Source organism: Genypterus blacodes, unplaced genomic scaffold (assembly GCF_046128005.1).
Source record: "Genypterus blacodes isolate CSIRO-AG114 ecotype Tasmania unplaced genomic scaffold, CSIRO-AGI_Gbla_v1 ptg000044l_1, whole genome shotgun sequence".
Classification (NCBI taxonomy): Eukaryota; Metazoa; Chordata; class Actinopteri; order Ophidiiformes; family Ophidiidae; genus Genypterus; species Genypterus blacodes.
The window spans coordinates 806,610-830,159 of record NW_027466857.1 but is presented as its reverse complement, the minus strand read 5'-3'; the positions used below and the strand labels follow the sequence as shown (position 1 = coordinate 830,159).

The 23,550-nt window shown below is 41.1% G+C and overlaps 1 protein-coding gene across 3 annotated transcripts; it reads left to right on the top strand.

The window, feature by feature from the left end:
* Positions 1-2,724: 2,724 nt before the first annotated feature.
* Positions 2,725-18,563, top strand: elf2a (E74-like factor 2a (ets domain transcription factor)). Of its 3 annotated transcripts, none has more exons than XM_076149223.1 (9): positions 2,725-3,043; positions 7,132-7,215; positions 7,870-8,101; positions 8,411-8,518; positions 12,198-12,311; positions 13,766-13,849; positions 14,946-15,138; positions 15,287-15,532; positions 16,125-18,563. In XM_076149223.1, the coding sequence occupies exons 2-9, from the start codon at positions 7,138-7,140 to the stop codon at positions 16,699-16,701; spliced, it is 1,632 nt and encodes a 543-aa protein (XP_076005338.1). In that variant the 5' UTR covers positions 2,725-3,043; positions 7,132-7,137; the 3' UTR covers positions 16,702-18,563. The 3 variants fall into 3 exon arrangements, with proteins under 3 accessions (XP_076005338.1, XP_076005335.1, XP_076005336.1); XM_076149220.1 differs by having other exon boundaries at positions 12,195-12,311; XM_076149221.1 differs by having other exon boundaries at positions 3,031-3,160; positions 12,195-12,311.
* The last annotated feature ends 4,987 nt before the right edge of the window (positions 18,564-23,550 follow it).

The following is a 23,550-nucleotide window of genomic DNA, read 5'->3' as shown; positions in this document are numbered from 1 at the left end:
GTGTAGAATTTGCTTTTCCTAGGAAAGGTTATCTTATTCTTTTTAAAAATTGTAGAGATAAATATCAGGTTGTCCTCATGGCCAAACAAAAAAAAAGCAAGTATTTTATGGAATGTTTTGGTGCTACGAGTGTTCCTTACGGCTATCTGTTGATTGACTATAAAGCGAAGACCCCGGACGGTTTAAGTCTCAGAACAGACTTGCTTTCTGATACACCTGTTGTGTACATGCCTAAAAACAAAAAAGAAGGGGAGTTTTGTTTTGTTTAAGAAGCAAAACGTTATCTACTTATGTGTCTGAATATTGCCTACCCGTACTTTCAAATAGAGCATTTTAAGAGCATTTCCTACAGCTATATCCCCTTGAACTCTCTTGAGTATAGTAGATCTTTTTCCTGGCCTCTGCCATGATGATGTAAATGTCCTTCTTCTCCTCTACTTTGTGTACCTCCTCCCCCTCTGTCTCATCTTTCCCCTCCATCTCCTCTTCCTCCTTCTTCCCTTCCGGCCTCTCCATCTCATCCTCTTCACGACAGGCTACTGTTGCGGTACAAAGGGTTTCTGTTGAATCTTGACCTTTGACATCCTGTGCAATACGGGCACTAAACACTAAAATTGCTTTTTTCTTCACTGATTACACGACATAAGCTTTGTTTTGTTGTGTATTTTTACACACACTCACTGTGATACAGTCTCTTTTTTTTACCAAAGTGTAAATCCCCCCCTCAATGTAGTCCTTTGGTGAAGAGCTGTTGTTGATAATGGTTTTTTCTAAAACATCACAAAAATTGGTCAGTTTTCTAAAAGTTGCAGTAGCAGACATACATTATGCTTTTGTATGGGATGATACACACTCAAATTAGAGAGTGGTAGATGTAATAATATCATTATATTTATATTTATTATATTATAATATCGCTATTGCAGAACATTGAAAAACACACTTACATCATTTACATTTGTTGATAATGTGACATCATAAATATCATGATATTGTTATCCTCGTTACAGTAAAATCAGAATTAAGGATCAATCAGTCCAGGCCTCACGGTTCCTGGTTAACAATTCCGCCAGAGTTTCCATCACTTCATACACATCTACCTTTTCTTTTCTATTTATTTCAAACACATAGATCAACACAAAAAGTACACACAGATACAGCATATCTGAATCTATCCGATCATATTTCAAAGGAAAACTATTTCCAACGGCTGTGAGAGAAGCATTTACATTCGAGCATGTGTCTGCCCCTAAGATCAGCGTGCTGTTTCAATCTGTGTCAGGCATATTATTTGCTATGAGTCTAACAAGCTCCATTTGTTAGTTTTTTTACATAATGTACCACATTATCAAAGGTTTCATGAATCAAAGTTGCAAACATATATGCTACATACTTCAATGTGTTACTGTATGTTCAAACTGTACATATCTTGAACAGAGCTGCCTCAGGATGCAAAATGAAGTACTGTAAGCTGACAAAATTGTATTGTAGCGTGCATAGATTGATAGATTAGCTAAAAATAATATGTGTTAAGTTTTACTGTCCTCAAATTCAAACAAATTTGGAACCAAAAGAAGAATGCTCCTCACTTATTTACTTAACGTTTAAAAAGGTTGTGCTTTACCTTCAAATGTCGGGGTGGCTGGTCTGCAGATGACGCTTCAGGTTTGTTGTGTTTTTTGCCGGTTATTTTTGCTCTGCACGGTTTGGAAGTCTAGTTTTCTTTTTTTAGTTAAGTGTACACAGTGTTGTCCAGCAGACTGTTCCATTAAAGATGGATGATGCCACCACAGAGTCAAAGAAGCAGCCCCCTCCACTCCAAAAGACCTGAGTCCCCTGAGTAAAAAGAGTCTGGCCTTTCACCTTTGTAATGAAATAGCATAGATATGTTTATATCGTGCGTTCAGACCTTGGTTATCTCGGGAGCCAGGGGGCACCCGCCCTATCGCTTCTGCTTGACCTGGTGCAGAGACGCTCTTGAAACCTTCCACCCTCCTCTTCTTTCCTTTGCTCATATAAAAAGCCATATCTGTATTATATTGTTGTCTTTTCTGCCTCATCACCAGAGCAGACAGTGCAGTGTGAGAAAAAAAACTGATCCATCTTTTTATTTCTGAGTCTCTTCAACTGTCTTACAACCTAACTAGAGAGGAACCACTATTTCCTTCAGAGGAAGTTAAATTTGCACTGATTGGTTGAGCTGATGCGTACTGTGATTAGTTGGAGTAACTGGCGCTCCTGTTGTTTGTGGACTGGAAATCCTCAGTGGGCAGTAGAATTGTTTCAAAATTCCAAAAATACATTCGGGTGATGTGTGAATGCAAATGGAGCGTTGCACAAATAAAGTAAAGGAAACAGAAGGTTTGTGAGTTTCAAATGTATTTAAGAAACAAAAATGCATTTGTACAATTGAAAGATATATTTGTGAAATAGAAAAATATATATTAGCAAAATTCGTGATTTGTATTTGCGACTAATGAAACAAACATATCCCCATATTCGTTACCTTTGCTTTTACCTCATTTGTTTGCATTGTCTTTTTTATTTATTGTTTCCGTATGTTTTTTTCCGTTTTTTTTGGTCGTTCTATTTTTCATTTTGACCTCTTTTTTTTCTTTGTCAATGTTATGTGTTTCTTTCATGCATGTCATGCTTTGCGCCGCCAGTTCATTGGTTAGGTCTGTTTTGTTGTTGTGCTGCGTGCGGTTTGTGTTCGTCGTCGTGACGTCACTGTGCGCTTTCTCTCTGTTTAAAAAGAGGCTGATCTTCTGAGAGGCTGCGCGCCGGAAAGCTGGGGTACAGTTATTTAGAAAGCAGCAGGGATCAAAACAAACGGAGACCAACGTCCTTATCCACCATCACTCCTTAGATTTCATCACAAGAGAGTGACGAGTGGCCACATTCTGCTTTTCCTGGAGCGCAGCTTTTGCACACGGTTGTATATGCGAACGAACGACCCGCTGTGGCCTTGTCAACCTGAATAGCTAACGCCAGGCCCAGTTAGCTGCGAAGCTCATTTTCTGCCAACATAAAGCAAACTTTGGTAAGAAAAAAAATCGGACTATTAATATCCTTGCCGAACCTGTTAAATCACAACTGTCGATATCGTTAAGTCGTGTAAAACTGCTCAGATGCAGCACAACTCGGAACGCTGTTTGCGGTAAGTATGTTAGCATGTGACCTGCCAACGAGCCAGTCTTGTTTAATCTGGATGCTAGCTGACGTAAAGTTGTGGCTAAATTACTTTTTCCATTCCAATGCACCCGAACCAATCTACGAATGAAATGAATGTGTCCGTGGCCCAAACGATGAAACGGTGTGTGGTGTTGGGTTGTTCTGAGAATGTTTGCCTGTGTATTTAGCCAGCGTTCCAAGCTTCATACCGTCCACTCACAGTAAACATTGACCATCTCATCACAGCATCGCCCACTCTTCATCATTTTAAGTAACGTTTCAGACCTTAAATATATTTTTGCAGGTTTTCCCTGTTGTTTACTTCATTCTCAACATGAAGATAGTGCATCTTACAATTTACTTTGGGTTTGCTTGGGACATTTGTTCTTCTTGTTTGTTGCATTGTTTTGCATACACTGAGAAGGGTTTGTGATACTACTTATACCAATATGACATTTCTGAGCTAACATCACTACGTTGCTTAACAAATACATGCTCAAGTAAGTTATTTCGGCTCTTTAAATACGTGAGAATTTGGAGAGAAAAGTTGGATTGCATTATCCAGGATAATTGCGCACCCCTGTGGTCATTGTAGGGTATACCGGTATATGTACGTATATCCAGTTGATACACACATAATGATCAGTAAAGCCCCATTCATACATGCAAAATATGCCAACATAATGCTGGGATTGCTCCAGACATGTTTGAATGGGTGCATGACTGATATGCTGGTATGTTCTGTCCCACCTTTATCCCACCTTAAGACGAAGTAACAATCCTGGGATAATGCTGGCATGGGTCTGTTGTGAATGAGCAAAGTAACAGTGCTGTGATGGTCCTGCAAAGGCTTACACCTCTCTGACAAAAAATGCAGGTGGATTAAGCAAACCAATCACAATCGATATTTGAATCGGTGATGGGGGGCTTTACTTTGGTGGAAAACCTGGAGTTGTTTGTTCATATTTTAAGAATGGCTGCAAATGGGACAGATTAGGAAATTAGAGACCTCCTCTTAGTCTGAGCTGAGAACGAAATAGATTGCTAGCTCTCTGTAACTGTATGCAATGCTGTTGTCTTTGAGCCTTTTTAATGTTTTGACTGCGGTGCTCTGATTCAATTAGATCATAAACAAACATTTGTCCACCGCCATGTTTCCTCTATTTGTTTGACTGTTGGCATCCACACTGTTGCATTACCTCCATCTGCTGGCATGCCTTGTCTATCCTGGCATGGCCATGGTATCTTTGAATTACCACAAAGGGGGAATAATCCCAGTATATATTTGCATGTGTCCTCAGTGGTGCCTAAAAGGTCGTTGTTGTGCTGTGTTTGCGTCGTGATGTCACTGTGTGCTTTCTCTAGGTTTAAAAAGAGGCTGATCTTCTGAGAGTCTGCGTGCCGGAAAGCTGGGGTACAGTTTTTTAGAAAGCAGCAGGGATCACAATAAACGGAGACCAACGTCCTTATCCACCATCACTCGTTAGATTTCATCACAAGAGTTTAGATCTGGGAATAATTTGGCATTAAGTTTACATTCATAAATTACACTAAGGCTAGATTACTTACTAGAAACAGGGTGTCCTCATATTGCTTAAGAAAGACCACTGGACAGATTACAGGTCTCCTACGGTAAATTCTGGGCACGGTTTGGATAGTGTGAAGTGATTGACGTAACACTCCTATTAACTCAGTGACATGACTGCATATATTGTACATGTGTGTTTAATAGGCTATCAATTTAACAACAACAAGCATGTTTAATAAGTTGGACCCATAAATATCTATTCATTCTATGGGTGGGGTGACTACTCGATCACATAAATACGTCGATTTGCATAAACAAGCGGCTTTTTGCTGGCTGACGTGCGGAAGTGCAAACTGACCTGGGTCTTCCCCCACCCCGTCAGACCGATTTATGGCAGCGCAAACCGACCTGCGTCTCATATATTTTTGTTGTTGAATGCAGATTGCGCTCGATCACTTTTACTTGAATTGAATAAGCAATATGTTGGATTGTTAAACGGAGATTATCAGTCAAAAGGTGGTTAGTTGTGGATAAAGCATTGCAAATCTTTGTTACATTTGTTTGTTTTCAAGAGAAGATGATTGTAGAAAATATTGAAATATTAATGAGATAAGTTTGATATTTATTTTTGGGGAAATAATTGTTATATTGTGTAATAAATATAATCAATAGATTAATCGTTAAAAAAAAAATTGTTAGGTGCAGCCCTAATTCATTCTAATTCTTTCCCCTTATGTTCGTCTCACTCAGTCTGACTAATCCCTTCACAGTTTAAACGTAAATATAAATCCCCAAAAAATACTAAAACAATCGCATTGCTTGCGCAGCTCTTGAAATATGCTGATGTCACATGATTCATTTGCTGGCTCTCAGTGACAGTGAAAGATGAGCTTGTCGGGTTGTTCTCTGTAATCTATTTTAATCGCTTGTTTGACATTAAAATGAAGCTTTGTGTAACACAGACAAAATATTTTACAATCAAAGCTGCAGTGGTGTGGATTGTGACGAGCATTGTCCTGTCTCTAAACTGTGAAAATGCAAATCCAAATGAAGATCATTTAGCAGTTTTCAAAAGTATTTGGGCTAGCGTGGCTGTGCCCCTGCACTCTTCTTCAATTGCAGTCTATCCTGCAAGAATGAAGTCTCCTCTGATGGGGTGAGGACCTGTGATTGCATGCCTGGCCTCATGAGACAATGCAGTGTAGTTGACAGATCACTTGCAACAAAGCAAGGCTTGAGATTAGCTGAGAAGTAACCCAGTGCTGTCTTAAGAAAATTCAATTGGCAATATCAAAATCATCAATAGCTCTGGCAAAATCAAATAAAACTAATTCATGATAAATATTTGATATACTGCACAGCTTTGATGTAATATTGCTTTAAAAAAGCTACAAATAACATTGTAATTAAATAATATGACAGTTACAGATGTGGATTGAATATATTATTACAGACTGAAAAATACGATGTCTACTCAAACTGATTTACTGTACTTTCAATATTTACTATCTAGAAAATTGAAACTGACAAGTGTCTTTTACCTGACAGGCACACCTGAGACAGAAGTATGAGGCCCTTTCTCTGTACCAGAGGGTGTGATCCGAAATTATATAGATGGAGAGAAATTAGCTCACTCTGAAAGTGAGCTCTATGAAAGGCAATGTTATCATACACTGCTATACATATACAGACGTTGCTAAAAATTTTGGTACCATTCAAATAGAAAATACAATTTTGTCTGACATAAATTTAAGCTCACAAAAGGAAACGGCATCCACCATTCTGTATTTAATGGACCTGTCAACCACCTAATTTTCACAGGAACATTGTTTTAGATAATTAATGGCAATGTCCCTGACAAAATAATTGGGACCGTGAAACTAATGTTTTGAAGCACAAGGCATTCACTTCAATCTGGAGCACTATATGAGACTTCTACTCTTCTCAACTGGTAGTTTGGCCCACTCTCTGGGTCATTTTCCGGTTGGAGGAGTCATGACCTGCAAATGGGACAGAGCTTACTGACACACTGTGCATTATGTTTGGCTCTAGAATGCCTTGATAATCTTCTGATTTGATTGTGTCCTGCACAGATTCAAGACACCTGGTGTCAGATGCAGAAAAGCAACCCATACCATAACTGATCCTCCATATTTCACAGTATGGATAGTGTTCTTTTGTTTTGAGGAGCATATTTTTTTCCTTCTGTGAACAATGGATCGCCTGTTAAAGCCTAATGGGTTTGCTGGTCCCAACAAAACCAGAATTTTGAAAGTGAAGGCCTTAAGTTATTTTAATAAAGAAGTGCCCCAACCCCTACCCCCTTCTTACGTGTAAAAATGAAATGAGATTGATGAAGTGAAGTTAAAATTCCTCCTCCTGCCAGTGCTGCTTTTCCCTCCTGACCCATGGTGCCTTTGTTTTGATAGGAATGAATGATGACCTCTGTGGTAGTGTCAGACGGTGGAGGGAACATTGTGGAGTATGTCACCGTCATGGAGGAGCCCCAGCAGGTAAACCTTTTTGGTTTCACATCAGTGAAGATTGGGTCAATATCAAGGGTCCTATGTCAAGACAGAATATGTAAATATCTGACAGGTGATGCCAATTGTAGGTGAGGCATCATTTACTTTTCATTTACTAATCAGTTTCGTGAATACTTATATTGTCATCTGAAAAACTAGACAAAAATACTGCATACTAATTAGAAATTGTTATCATGCCATAGGCAAAAAATACTCCTAAGTCAAAGAGGCTACTTTCTATCAGGATGGGACGATTTTGCTGGTTTTTCTGTTAAAAATGGTCAAGAAAGCAGCGGCAGTCAGGGCTAGAAGTAAGTGGTGTGCTAATACACCATGCCTCAAATGAAAATATACCCCTCAGCTTTTCCAGAGTACTGGCAGCCACCAAAAGATGCCAAACAAATATAATTGTATTCCCTGGTTGTTTCGATTATTATTAAGTTTCAGTTGCCTGAAATAATACCTAGCCGTGTGTGTGTGTGTGTGTGTGTGTGTGTGTGTGTGTGTGTGTGTGTGTGTGTGTGTGTGTGTGTGTGTGTGTGTGTGTGTGTGTGTGTGTGTGTGTGTGTGTGTGTGTGTGTGTGTGTGTGTGTGTGTGTGTGTGTGTGTGTGTGTGTGTGTGTGTGTGTGTGTGTGTGTCAGCTTGCTGAGGAGGAAGAGCTCGTGCAGCAGGAGGTGGAGGCGGTGATTGTGGAAGAGGATGAGGGTGTTGTGCTGCAGGAGGAGGAGTGCCCAGCTGTTATTGTGGAAGAGGTGCCCAGTGCTCAGGTGGAGCAGTGCTATGCTGCCCAGGTCCTGGTCTACGATGATGAGACCTACCTGATGCAGGATGTGGCTGAGGAACAGGAGGTGGTCACTGAGGTGGCTGAGACTGGTGAGGTTGAATTCTATAATTAATTTGCACTAAAGCTTATAAAATTTCGTCTTATTTTGAATTTTTGTTATTGAAATACCTAATTTCATTTTGGAAGCCGCAGGACACTGCCCTTTAGAGAGTATACCTACAGTAATTTAACAGAAAAAGGCAGGGACGTACTGAGTGTGTCACCCCAAACAAGGAAGTCAGTTTTTATAGGCACATTATTTTATTGTTGTTTGAGAATGGTCTCCATTGGTGAGCATTTTTGGCAGATGCCTGTTTTCTAACAGCTTTTCTCTCCTCCTTCCCGTGGTTCTGTCATAGTGGAGATGTCCAGCCATAACACGGTGTGCTTTGACAAAACCTTTGAGGCAGCTGAAGCTCTTCTCCACATGGAGTCACCTGGTGGCATCCACAATGAACGTAGCACAGGTAAACAAAACGTCATCCTTTCTGTAGGCTGATGAATTTCATAGTTCATGGCAAACATCATCTGTTACCAATGCATCTTTGATCGACAGTGATGACAGCAGCCAATGCTTTTAGTAATGTTTATTTGTCATTATTGGCAGGAAATGGCTATACAAGTAACAGAATTAAGTTAACGTCTACGGCAGGGGTGTCAAACTCGATTTTTAGTTTGGGGCCAGATTCAGCCCAATTTAAACTCAAGTGGGCCGGATTAGTAAAATCCTAGCTAATAACCTATAAATAGACAACTGCATCTATCTTTTTACAAAACATTATGAACAAATTGATGAATGAAATTTCTTAAGTAAAACAAGTGCAATTACAACAATAATAACAATAAGGTTTATATAAAACATCTTGTCAAGATCTAGAAATGATTGTGAATGTACATACATTTCCACATCTGTGTAGTAATGTGAACTGAACTGACTCACTATCCATGGATAACTCCAAAAAAATTTTTGGAGGAACATAGAGTTTAAGTCTGCCTGGACAGTTACAATTTGCTTTCACTGACAACAATACAGGAGATAAATAATAGTGTGCTTGCTATATGGAGAGAAATGAAAGAGAAATTATGATAAATAAGAGAAGTAAAAGGCAAAATGTCCAAAGACATTTCTAGAACACACACGCAGCATTTCCTGAAAAGTACCAAGCTGGAAATGAAAGTAAAAGAGCTAGTTGGATACTGCTGTGGAAAGCTGGGGAGAGCAAATAGAACAAGAACATCAATTTGAGAAGATCGTAAGGCACAGAAAGCCGTTCACAGACGGAGATTACATGAAACAATGATTTACTAAAATATCTGAGAATCTATCCTCGGAAAATCACCTTCGTGAATCGCTGATCTAACTATGATGTGGGCAAGGGGGGATTATCCCAGCACATACTTGAATGTGTGAATACTGAAAATCACCAGCTGTGCCTGATAGGTTAACCTAGCATTATGCCATCATCTATATGGGAAATGTATGTGCTTATTTGATAAAAATATATTTCATGAATCACAACATCTACTAAAATGTCTCTTGGCCACCTTTCCACAAAATATAATTTTAAAATCTGTCTCTCAAAGTTTTTGTTATCTTTTAACACACACACACACACACACACACACACACACACACACACACACACACACACACACACACACACACACACACACACCAATACAAGTAAATACTGTTCTAGAGGTAAAGATGTACTTCAAAGTTGAATCAACACTTCTCTGACACAGTGTGCTTCATCAAGCTGCCTTCTTGAGCCCTTTTTGTAAGGTGTAGCGGCAGCAAATGATGAAGGGGCTTGTTTAGGTTTGGCTGGAGAAGCGCTTCTTCCGCTTGACATTTTAGATTAGATCATCATACAGGTGCTGGTGGACCTTTTTCAGTACAAAGTGCTGAAACTCCTACCACATCATTTACACACCCACCCTGGCCCGTTGGGAACATAGAATACACATAGAGTAAGAAGACTAGAGCCTAAGGTGATCTGAATTAAGCCGTTTCAGATGAATCTTTGGATCTTTTAGTAAGATTGCCCATACAGTTGCCCGTGTTCCAACTGAGCATGCAAACAGGTTTGCCAGAACTAAGAACTCTGGGATTTGAATTGACACACCAAAGAAAATCCTCAAGGAGACAGCAGTGTCAAACGGGCCAAATAATTGTTACCACATGACTTTGGTATCCTCTGCAGAGTCAAACATTATTTTATGCAATAAACAAATTCCAAAGGCTTGGCCAAATCTTTGATACCCTTTCGAAGTGGTAATTGGTAACTGAATGAATTTTATCGTCAGTCATTCAGCACATTTAAATGGCCAAACATGCTCTCTCCTGTTCTTCGAGTGTTAAAAGATTAACTGCTCTAATCAGTAGATTGAGGTGGGGAGTGTGGGATTTCTTCTGCTTTCCCCACTCTTTGATAGACAGTCTTGTGTTTAGGGTTATTTTGCTGCATTGCCCACTTTATCTTGAGGTACAGATGAGCGACAGATACCCCTTAATTTTCCTCTTTCAGTTGTACAATTCAGAATTTATAGTCCCATCAAGGTCCTGAAGACACAAAGCATGCCCAAACTTTGTTTCACAAATGGGATGAGATTCTTAAACTGGAATGCAGTGTTTATATACGGCCAAAACATTTATCATTTAAGCGAGAATGTTCTTTTTTCTGTCCACACAACATTCACCTAATCTTGTAGATCAAAAGCTTGAAAGATTTTTTTAATTACTCGCCCTTTTTGCATGTTAATGCAGAATTTATCTGATAACAATTTTGCTTTTATAACTTCTAGTGCATCTTTGTATGCTTTATTATTGATTGAAATATATACGTATTTATTTTCCTTTTGCAAACCTTTTTGCCTGCCTGTTATGAAGAAAAACAATTATTAAAAAGTGAACACTTGCATTTTATGCATTTCATTTCATGCACTTTGAGAGGTGTTACAAATATATACTTTTATAAAGATGTTTCAAACAATCCAACTAAGCGATTAATCGAAAAGTTCGACATACTACTTAGTTGACATACTAGTTGACCAAAATATGTGTTCAGTCAAAAAAAGATGTTGGTAAACACAAAGTATGTATGAGTTAAGTTTACATTACAGTTGGAGCATTACCAGTAGACTGGCGTTTAAAATACAAAGATTTCTTTTTTGTTTAGGAATATTTGTATTGAAGAAAGCACAGGGAGGGGATGATATGAGAAAGAGAACATGTGGACTAAGTTAGTCTTTGACAGGACATTTAGTATTTGATCCATACTAACTGCTTAGACAGGGAATATGTCATGGAATATGGAAACTGCAACAGTGTTAACACTTTCACAATTTTCAGAATTGTTAAAAACAATTTCCGGCTCTGCCCATGAAGATGGATCAACACCAAAAATGTACAGGGTTCTGCCCTGGGCCATGCTGCACCCTTCAACCAAGTTTCATCGCAATTGGTTTAAATACTTTTGAGAAGTCCTGCTGATAAACAAATCAACAGTACATTAAATGAGAACAAAAACATCACATTAACACGTTTTCATTGGAGGTCTTGATAAAATGTCAAGATGTGTATGATTTTGTTCTTTCGGATCACATAAGATAGATCTACACACATAATTGCACATTACTGTAGACACCATACACACAATGTTATTAAGAAAAAGAAGGAGACGAAGAAGAAGAAGAAACTTTATTGGGTCAAATCACATGCAAACATGTCAATCCGAAATTTGACTTGCGTGCTCCTCTTACACACACACACACACACACACACACACACACACATGCATTAGAGAGGGGTCAATGCAGGGCAGCCATGATACGGCGCCCTTGGAGCAGTTTTGGGGGTTCGGTGCTTTGCCCAAGGGCACCTCGGCAGTGCCCTGGAGGTAAACTGGCAACTCTCTAGCTGCCAGTCCACTTTCTTGGTCCGTACGGGACTCGAACCTGCGACCCTCCAGTTCCCAAGCTGAGTCCCTATGAACTGCTACTGCAGAATGAGTCAATGTCAACATTTTGCTGTCAAGAAATTAATGGGGTTTAGTCTGTCTTGTGTCACACTCGACAGCATGGATTTTTGAAGTCTAACTCTGCAAGTGTGAATGACATGATATGGTTTGTTTGTGCCAGCAGAGGATGTGATGATGGAGACTGTGGTAGAGGTTTCCACAGAGTGTGGGCCCATAGAGGAGGAGTCCTTCCCCATCCCTCATGAATGTGAACCTTCTGTAAAAAAGAAGAGAGGAGGTCAGTAACGATTACAAATGCAGCATAAACGCTGACCACTCATGTCTCTGCTTGCACTTAAACCACAGCTGCTTGTACGCTTAATGTCTCTCCTCGCGCACAGAATGTGTTTCCTTGCGCTTAGACTCAGGCTGCTTGTACCCAAACCGTATGTTGTCTGCTCTGGTTTTTCCCCAGCCAATAGTGATCATTTCATTGGTCAAAGCAATTTCTGACACTGGACTATTGACAGCGGGAAAATCCAAGCGCTCAGAAAAATCATATAGCAGACAACAAGCATAGGGGAAACATTTTGAGCTTGAGGAGCTGAATTTTAAGTCCAAGGAGAGACATTTTGAGTGCAAAGAGCTGTGTTTCAACTGGAAGGCGAGACATTTTGAGTGCAAGGGCTAAATTCTGCTCTTGGATTGACAGACCAGGCTCTTAAATTAAGATGGAGTATTTGAAAACACATTTCTTATGTTGGTACTTGGTACAAAATTGGTATTTGGAGTATTATTTTTGAACAAAATATCTTGAACTACAATGGAGAAAGGAGTAGTTAATATTGTGGGTGGAAGCGGTAGAGTCCAGTGGACACTAAAGTAGAAAGAAGGCATTCTATCAGTTCCCTCCCCTCACTGTGGTGACTGTGGAAAACAAACATTTCATTAATTTAAACACAGTGCAAGACATTATAGTTAATAAGAAAAAGAAAAATCTAGACATAATGAAACCTGCTGAGAACATGCCTTATTATTGGTTGATTGGTCTAAGTTTTGACGGTCAAATTTTAGTAGTTTAAATAGTCAAACAACAAATATGCTATGTATATAAATGCTTAAAATGGTTTTTGGGGCTAGCGCTATACAGGACATTATCCAGCTGCTATAAATTTCCTGGAGCAGTTTCTCACAATTGAACATACAGTATATGAAGACCTTTTTGTCATCAGCCCTGATGCAGATAAAAAAGTTTGTTGTTGTTTCCTCCCTATCCAATTCCACCCAATATTTTTACCCTACAGTCATGTCTGACAATAATCTTCACTTGTAGAAACATGTCAGTTGTTCTGTCTTTTTTATTTCACAGAAAGGTAAGGGGATGCTACACAGGTAAACTATCTCTAGCTCCATTCAACAGCGTTGCTTTTTTCACTGTTGTCTTGATCCTACAGGTGCACTTTGGATCAGAGAACAGTTTTTCAGCAGTGTAGTCCAAGGCACTCATAATTTAAAAAGCCTTTATGGCTATCATGTTAACAAGTGAATGGTTCCTCACCAGGGCATGAATGCAGAGTTGCACGCCTTATTAATAATGGTCAGGTGGAGTTACATGACAGCTGCATATGGTCAGGCAGTGTCACATGACTCACAGCATCAGATGAATTTTTTTTTGTTGCATCAAAAACAAATCATCATTCACATTAGTTGTCTTCCCTCTCTCTCTGTATATTTATCTGTGTGTGTGCTTAGGTGGCCGCAAGCCCAGGACACACCAGCCTGCATCCAACGGCTCCTTTGATATAGGAATCAAGAAGAGACCAAGAGAAGGCAAAGGTGTCACAAATGTGTTCTATCTCTCTCTATTAACTTTCTCTATTACCTATTGCACAGTGCTGTGAAAAATAATTTGCTCCTTTTTCTTCTTCTACAGAATTCAGTTTAAGACAAAGGCAACCTGAGTAAACACATTTCATTTATTGAAGGAAAAAAGTAATCCAAAAACAACCGGCTTAAAAAATATCTCCATGGGAGAGCTGTAAGGCGCAGGCCACTGCTAACCAGGAGCAATATATGTCATCTGGCGTTAAGGTCTGCCTGATCATGCTTTGGATACAACTGATACAGTTTTGGCAAAGCTTATCTTTGATTACTAGACGTATGTGTATGTTTGTTTTCAAAACTCAATTCCTAAAAAGTTGACTTAGTTGTTTAAAATCCAAATAAACACAGAAAACAGTGATTTGACAATTCTTTTACCTATACTTACCGGTAATTAGAAATTGTTAGGTTCCAATTACATATAGAAGATAATGTTTAACCTGATCAACCTTTTTGTAAATATACTCTCATTCTTAATCTTCCTCTTATTCCTCTTTGATGACTGCAACACACACAGGGGCACGTTTACTATTACGTCACCTTTTCTTTTAACAGCACTCGGGGAAATGTCAAGTCATAATAACTTCCACTTTGTGTAGTACAGTCTTGCATTTGTAGATACCACGACAGTGTGTTAACTGATTTTCTATAGTGTTCCTGAGCCCATGTAATGATGTCCATCAGAGAAGCGTGATGTTTTTTATTGCCATTGGAGGGCTGGTAATTTGCTCTTGCAGTGTTACAGAATCCGGGGAACCATCCTAATGTGGCTTTCACGGATGCTCATCTTAAACCTAACCATGATTGGATCAACAGTTGGCTATTAAACTGCTTACCTGTGGAATAGCTTTTTGAACAATCCCGCCAACTTTTTCAGTCTCGTAACTTTTCACTGTTTAACGATATAAACCTATAAAAATGTTTTACACAGGTAATGTTTTACTGTAGCATACCACAAGTGCAATATAAACCGGACTGTGACATTTCTGAAATGGTCCACTAGTACTGTCTGTCATTGGACTGATCTTATGCAAACCTTTGTGTCCTTCAGGTAATACCACCTATCTATGGGAGTTTCTACTGGAGCTGCTGCAGGATAAAAACACATGCCCCAGGTATATCAAGTGGATGCAGAGGGACAAAGGTATATTCAAACTGGTGGACTCCAAAGCTGTGTCTAAGCTGTGGGGCAAACACAAGAACAAGCCTGACATGAACTATGAAACCATGGGCCGGGCCCTGAGGTGAGTCCATTGTCCACAGAAAGCCTTTTTTTGTTGGCCAGTTAGTCACTGTGTATTTATTGATTTATTATTTATAATAATTTTAATTGGAGTTGTCTGAGGCAAGAGGTGAATCATAGTCTGTGTGTGTGTGCGCGTGTGCGTGCAGGTATTATTATCAGCGGGGTATCCTGGCCAAGGTGGAGGGTCAGCGGTTGGCCTACCAGTTCAAAGACATGCCTAAGAACATTCGGGTCATTGATGAGGAGGAGTTGGAGGGCAACGAAGGTGTGATGTCCTGCCAGCCCCTGGCTCATAGGCAGGGCACTGCCAACCTGGGCTCCAGCTCTCCTGCGAGCAGCCAGCCTCAGCAGGCTTATGTGACTGTCATCCCGAGTAATGCCGCCACCACCAGGTTTGCCCTTTATCATTCCTACTCATCTGTGTGTATTTGTGTGTGTAACAGTATATTTTGTTACGGTAGCAATGTCAAAATTATTCAACCCTTGTATTATATTGTTGTTTTTAAAGCTTTCGGACAGTTTTTATCGCCCAAAGTAGAGTTGAAACATAATTAAGCCTTTGGGAACTCTATAATGATCCTTCATTTGCTTCAGCTGTGATACATACATAAAGGTGTTCAAGGTTAGTTGCAATCATGGGAAGACAAATGCGCTTCCACAAAAGAGGAGATTATTTCATCACACCTGAAGGGTCTTGGGTATAAGAAGATTTCCCAAAAATTTTACATTCCTAGAAACATCATTGGGAGCAGCATTTCCTTCCTGTCATTGTGTCTTTGTGATGGAGAAGAGTGATCAGCTCTTAGAGCTCTAATGATGTTTGTCCTGTGGTGTGTTCATTATCAACATTCTCTACTGGTACTGTCAAAGCTGGCCAATCTCAGCTCCTGTGGTTTCACATGCTCTCCCATCCCTGTTGTGTACCATTGTGAGGAGATAACCAACAGGGTTTTAAATGATTCCTGTTTGTGGTTTGCCCCGCAGGCCCATTGGAGCCATGCCTGTCGTCATGACCAACTCACTAGGTCAGGTAACGTTAAACTCCTCTCCCCTCCTCACCACGTCGGGAGTCCCCATAACAGTAGCCAACGCCACTGCTCCACCCAAGCTGGTGATCCAGGCCCTGCCCTCCCTGCTGCCTGCTGGCTCCAAAGCTGGAGAGAAGATCACCATCATCACCATCCCAGCCAATCAGCTGGCCACTCTCTTGCAGGCTAACCCATCCGGTCAGGTTACACAGCTCTTCCAGGCTAAACCTGTAGCCACACAGGTAGCACGGGCTGGTACAAAATCATCTACCCCCTACCATACAGTCCAGCTAACAGCAGGCCGACCAACAGCACAAGTCATTTTGGCTAAACCAGCGGCTGTTGTACAGCCGCTGCCCCAGCTCTCTGTCCAAGTAAGCCAGAACCACCTTACTGTGTCAAAAGCATCCATCCAGCCTATAACCCTTCCAAATTGTCAGCCTGAAGCAACACAATCAGACCTTACAGCAGAGGCTGCAGTCCTGCTCCAACCAAGCCCCCCCTCAGCATCAGCAGGTCCCCCCACATCCTGAGGCCTTGGCCCTGATCCTGGGAGGAGGAGTGATAGAGGACAGATGAGGTGACTGTGAACGCTGGTGAGGTCACGTTCCTTGCCTCCCCTTTTCCAGAGCAGAGCCGCCTTGTCATTGGCCCAGGCCAAACGTGACTGTCAACCTGACAATGGCCTCTCGTAAATAGGCTCACTCTCATTCTGGACCAAAAGGGGAAGTGATGGGTAGCCGTACATTGTAAATTAAAGAATCGGTTTTATAATCAATGTAATATAAAAAAAGCCATGACATGTAAACAACAGGAAATGTAAAAAGCATTTTTGATACTGAGCTGGTATACAGTATACCTTATTACAGAAGTAGTTTGAATGAACTTTGTTTCCAGTGTTTTATCATTTTTCCGTCACATTTTACAACACATCTGCACATTTTTACTATTCATATCAAAAAAGGTGACAGGATGTCTGTTAAGATAATAGAACAAAAACCTATGCTCGACATTCGAAACGCAACACACTATTTTTCTTGTGATGTCACTATATTGAAATAGATTGTATTGAAGTATGATAAAGTGAGTTGAAATTAATACATTGAAGTGATTTTTATCAGATGGAATTACACCAAGCTACAAATTGGATTACTTGATAGTCAAATGGTAACAAACTGCTTATAATTTTTCCTAAGATATTTAGCACTGCACTAAAAACTGTCTAAGTCTGAAGTAACTGTTTATACCTTTTCAGAAAGAACCCTGTCATATGTTCATGGTTAGGTAGGTTGAAGCATCCCATATCTGGTTTTTGAAGCAGTCCAAATCTGTTTTTCCCCCTTATATGTATATCAAGTCTGAAACACTTGCATGTGTGGTCCTAGATCTGACCAATGTGAGAATGCTCAGATCAGAATTCGTGCAGCTCATATCACAGTCATCATCATGTGATGGCACCTCATACCCTGGTTAAAATAAACATGAAGGACAGCTAAAACTAGTGGACAGATGAGATTCTAAATTACACAGATCAGCTACGACATTTTAAGCCAGTGAATAAAATGATCATTTTGGGTTTAGGTGCTGAGGTTGTTGTGTTGCAAGCAGAACAAATAGGCAAGTGTATGAATCTGGGTGAGTAAGATAGACATCTAAAATACTTTTATTTGTCAATTCCTTCCACATCATATGCAGTCCCATACAATCACACAGATTTGAAATGCATCTTGCGCCCCTCTTACATATGTAACACAGCACACACATGCTTTTATACAGAGGGAGCGCAGGGCAGCCATGTCGGGGCCATTGGAGCAGTTTTGGGGTTCGGTGCCAGGGGCACCTTGGCAGTGCTCTGGAGGCAAACTGGCAACTCTCCAGCTGCCAGTCCACTTTCGTGGTCCAAACAGGGACTAGAGCCGGCGACCCTCCGGTTCCCGGTTCCGGAGCTGAGTCTACTGCTGCCCCTTTTGACAAAGGCCAAATGATGATTGCTAAACAACTGGGTCAGAGCTTCTCTGGCAGGTATTGTTTGTTTGTTTTTCTATTCTGGCATGCAGCAGTCAGTACCCACCAAATGTTCTCCGAACAACAATTTGGATGAAATAAAGGTTCAAGTATCTGTTCAAAACTTGCAAATTAATAAACAGAAAATTATAATAGCTTTAACACCAAAAATTCAAAACTCCAATAATATTGGGAACATTTCATTACTTAACTGACAGTTGATTAATTCATATCACGTTGATCTCATGAATTAGGATTTGTAGACCATTCACAAACTCAACATTAGAATTTAATCTGTCCGCAATATAGAGACCCCAAAGTTGAGACGGTGTGTAAACCCATATAAATAGCAGTAATTATAAAATATTATTTTATCTATACTTATCAAAAACAGTACAAACGCAAGATAATTACATTTTTTATAAATATACATCAATTCTAAATTTGATACGTGCAGCATATGAAAGGCCGGTTGTTTACAGACAAGGGTGATTAAGGGTTCACCAATTTGCAAAAGTCTGAATGAGGAAATACGCCATCAGTTGCCCGCATGTCGGCAAGGAATTGAGGGATATCACCATCCATAGTCCTACTTAGTCCTAGGTCCTCAAGATTCAGTGAATATGGCAAATCTGCCCAAAAGTCGGGGCAAAAAAACATTACTGGTATAATCTTTAAGCCCTTAGACAGCAATGCAATAAAAGCCGGCAAGCTTCTGAAGTATTCTGTGATGTGTGTGTGTGTATATATATTTATATATATAAACTAACTGTTTTATGTAAACATATGTACATGAATGTTCACATCACTTGTTTTTGACATGACAGGGCATACAGTTTTCGGGCATTTTTGAGTATTTTTTCCATACAGAGAGAAGGTGAGAAATGAGAAAGAAAGAGAAAAGGGAAAGAAATATTGATTGGGACCTAGGTATGTGATGGACATTTGGACAAAATGGCAGAAGGACGCCAATCAATTAAATCAGCCGCAAACAGAAGTTAAACGACAAAACCTAATAAAAAATCAATATAATCTCTTCTAAAGCTCAACAAAATAAAATAATTAGATGTGGGCTCTTAAACATTAGATCTTTGTCATCTGATCATGATTCCACTCCCCCATTCATATTAATCCTCAACATTCCTCGTGACACTGGCCGAGGAGGTGGAGTCGCAGCCATTTTCAATTCAGGCCTCATAATGAACCCTGACCTAAAGTTAACTACAACTCATTTGAAAGCCTTATTCTTGCTTTTACACACCCATCCTGGAAAATTTACCGGCCTGTTCTATTTGTGCATCGTTCTCCTGGCCTATACACAGAATTCTATCCGAATTATCAGAGATTATATCACATTTAGTCCTGGATACTGATAAAATAATAATAGTTGGCGACTTTAATATTCATGTGGACTATGTAAGACCAATGACTGAAAACCTGAACACTTTATAGGTTCTTTTTCCTTTCTTTTATATGCCAGACGGGGCAGGGACTGGGTTGTGTGAATGGCAGGTTGTGTGACTGCGGGGGTTGGTTTGGGTCTGGTCTTTGGGTAGGATTTCTTCTCTGTGTTTTTGTTTGGTTTTTCTCTCCTCTTCTTTTCTTCACCACAGCCTATGATGCGATCTGTAGTTGCCTACATTGCTGTTTGACATCATCCTGTATTAACTGAACCTATGAGATCATTGCATTAACATCACTGATGCCATCCTGGACTCTGCGTACCACACTACATCTACTTGTACCTCATGTTGCCTATGTTACCCCAGGGTCTCTGGAAAAAGTTAAACAACAGTAATAATAATACAACCTTCTTTACTTCTCTCTATCTCTCGTTCCCTTTCCCCCTCTTTCTGTATAAAAAACAATCTCCAAAATGTCATATAACTATGCGTCATGTAGAATGTTTGCAAAAAAAACCCAAAGACAATATTAATGTGGACGTCAATACTGATAGCCTCAGCACTGCTTTTATTTCATCACTGGAATAGTTTTAAGTAAACCAGCTCACTGCCATAACCACACCCTTGAACTTGTTCTGGCTTATGGCATTGATATAGACCAGTTAGTAGCTTTTGGAGATAACCCTATTCTTTCTGATCACTACGTAATTTTTCCAATTTATATTATTGGACTACACACCCGCAGAGCAAACTTTCACTTTCACTAGGTGTCTGTCTGATAGTGCTGTATCCAGATTTAAGGAAGCAATTCCATCAACGCTGAACTCAATTTCATATGTTAACAATTACTATTCTGATTTTAGTCCCTCCCAGATATCTTGTCGGTAGTACAGCAGGGTCACTCCAAATTACTCTTGGAGTCAAGAGTGGAGTTGGAGTCTTAAAAAGAAAGAAAGAAGATAATTAAGCAAAAGAGCTCAGCTCTGTGGTACAACATTACATTACATTACATTACGGTCATTTAGCAGACGCTTTTATCCAAAGCGATTTACAATAGGTGCGTTCAACAAAGGTAGATAAAAGAACTTCACAAGAAATCGTAAGCGCATTTCCTTCCAAAACCAACAGCTAAGAGCATAACTAGAGCTAGAGTAGAAGTGCAATAAATTAGGTACTATGATGAATGAGAAAAAAGGACAAATTAGAAATGACAGATTAGAAAACGAGCATCAGAAGAGCTAGGACAGAATAGGTGATGTCCTAAGAGGGATGATCCGGGAAATGTTTCCTGAAGAGATGGGTTTTCAGCCTGCGGCGAAAGATGGGCAGCGACTCCGCTGTCCTGACATCAGTCGGGAGATCATTCCACCACTGAAGTGCCAGAACAGTGAAAAGCTGTGACCGCAGGGGCCGCTGAGTGCCGGGGCAGCCAGCCGCCTGGAGGCAGCAGAGCGAAGTAGTCGGTCGGGGGTGTAGGGCTTGACCATAGCCTGGAGGTATGAAGGAGCTGTTCCTTTCACTTCCCTGTAGGCTAGCACCAAAGTCTTAAACTGGATGCGAGCAGCTACAGGGAGCCAGTGTAGAGAACGGAGAAGGCAAGTTGTGTGGGAGAACTTGGGGAGGTTGAACACCAGACGAGCAGCAGCTTTCTGGACGAGCTCCAGAGGTCTGATGGCAGAAGCTGGGGCGCCAGCAAGGAGGGAGTTGCAGTAGTCCAGGTGGGAGATGACAAGAGCCTGGATCAGCACCTGCGCTGCCTTGTCGGTGAGGAAGGGACGAATCCTCCGGATGTTGTAGAGGAGGAATCTGCAGGAATGCGTCACCGAAGCGATGTTTGCCGAGAACGACAGTTGGTCGTCCAGGGTCACACCCAGATTCCTCGCAGTCCGAGTAGACGTCACCACGGAGTCATTTATGGTGATGGCCAGGTATCGGTGCGGGCAGCCCTTCCCCGGGAGAAACACCATCTCAGTCTTGTCCAGGTTGAGCTTCAGGTGGTGCCTTGACATCCACCCCGAGATGTCTGCCAGGCAAGCAGCGATGCGCGTCTCCACTTGGGTGTCAGAAGGAGGAAATGACAGAATCAGCTGGGTGTCATCAGCATAGCAGTGGTAGGAGAAGTTATGGGAGTGGATAACAGAACCAAGAGATGTTGTATAAAGGGAGAAAAGAAGAGGGCCCAAGACCGAACCTTGCGGAACCCCAGTGGTGAGCCTACGTGGCTTCGAAACAGAACCTCTCAGTGTTACCTGGTAGGAGCGACCTGTCAGGTAGGACGCGAACATGGAGAGGTGTCCAGAAGGATCTGGTGGTTCACCGTGTCGAATGCTGCAGACAGGTCCAGGAGAATCAGGACAGAGAAGAGAGAGTTCGCTCTAGCAGTTTGGAGTGACTCGGTCACTGCCAGGAGGGCCGTCTCGGTCGAGTAGCCCACCTTGAAGCCGGACTGGTGGGGGTCCAAAAGGTTGTTCTGGTGGAGGTACAGGGACGGTTGATTGAAGACAGCACGTTCAAGAGTTTTAGATAGGAAGGGTCGAAGGGATACTGGTCTGTAGTTCTTGATGTCTGAAGGGTCAAGAGTTGGTTTCTTAAGAAGCGGAGTGACTCTAGCAGTCTTGAAGCAGAGGGGAAAGAGCCCGAAGCCAGAGACGTGTTGACGAGGTGGGTCTGGTAGGGATGAAGATCCGGTGCAGCAGACTGAAGGAGAGAGGAGGGGACAGGGTCAAGAGAGCAGGTGGTGGGGCGGCTAGATGTGATGAGCTGAAGGACCTCCTTGGCAGAGAGGGGAGAAAATTGGGACAAAGAGGGAGGTGGGAAGGGAGAGGGTGGTAGATGGAGAGGGTGGTAGAGACAGGACAGCTGGGGGGTGATGATGGAAGGAAGATCGGATGTCGTTGACCTTCTTGTCGAAGAAGTTGGCGAAATCTTCTGGGAGGAGAGAGGAGGAGGGAGGAGGGGGTGGGGGTTGGAGAAGGGATGAGAAAGTTTGAAAGAGTTTTTTGGGGTTGGAAGCAGAGGTTTGAATTTTCGTGCAGAAGAAGGCAGCTTCAGCAGCGGAGAGAGAGGAGGAGAAAGAGGAAAGTAGTGATTGGAAAGCATGAAGGTCCATGGTACAACACTCAAACCTGTGAACTAAAACAAATGTTAACCTTTTACCCTGTCTGGCTCCCAGACCCTGGTCGAGGAGCACAGGGGAGATGTTTCCTCCAGGCAGCTTGTTCCTCCCCAACAGCAACAGCAGAATAACACATAGGAATTAGCTTATTCTGAGAAGTGGTAGCTTTATTCTCACCGGTCTTTGGCACACTGAACATTTATCTCTTCCTACACAATCCATAACCGCCACACTCTACGTAACTCAGGCCTCTCTCGCGCGCTCGTCCACACGCACTCACGAGAAGCGACACCTGCGTCTCCTCCTAAAGGAGCCACGCACTCTTATAACATTACCCCCACCCTGATTGGCAATTACAATGACATTTTCACTCCAGCACAGTAACATGCAAATAACAGTTCACATTTTGAAGGACTTGCTCATGACCATTAAAACCAAAGTCCTTTGATCCTAAAAGTGCAGTTATAAGTGCAAAAACACAATGTGGCAGTACTGTTATTCAGTGTGTACATAGTCCAAAACCAAGCAGGGAAAAGGCATTACAACACTCATAAACAGGCTATGACTTATTTAAGCTCTGGGTCAACGAGCAGGAGCATTAACAACTAAAGATCTCAGTCACCTCAGAGATTCTATCTTAACAGAAAAGAAATATCATGAGTACAGTTTTTTTTTCAATCATAATACACACAGTAACTTACACACCACTTCCCAAGAGATTTTTTTAATATGTAAAAGAACACATGGAAGTACAAGGTTAATAATAGTAAGAATTTAACAATTCAATATTGTATATTTCAATTATAAATTTCCGGAGACAGTTGATAGGCTGCTTCTTTATTCACTCACACATGAGAGAT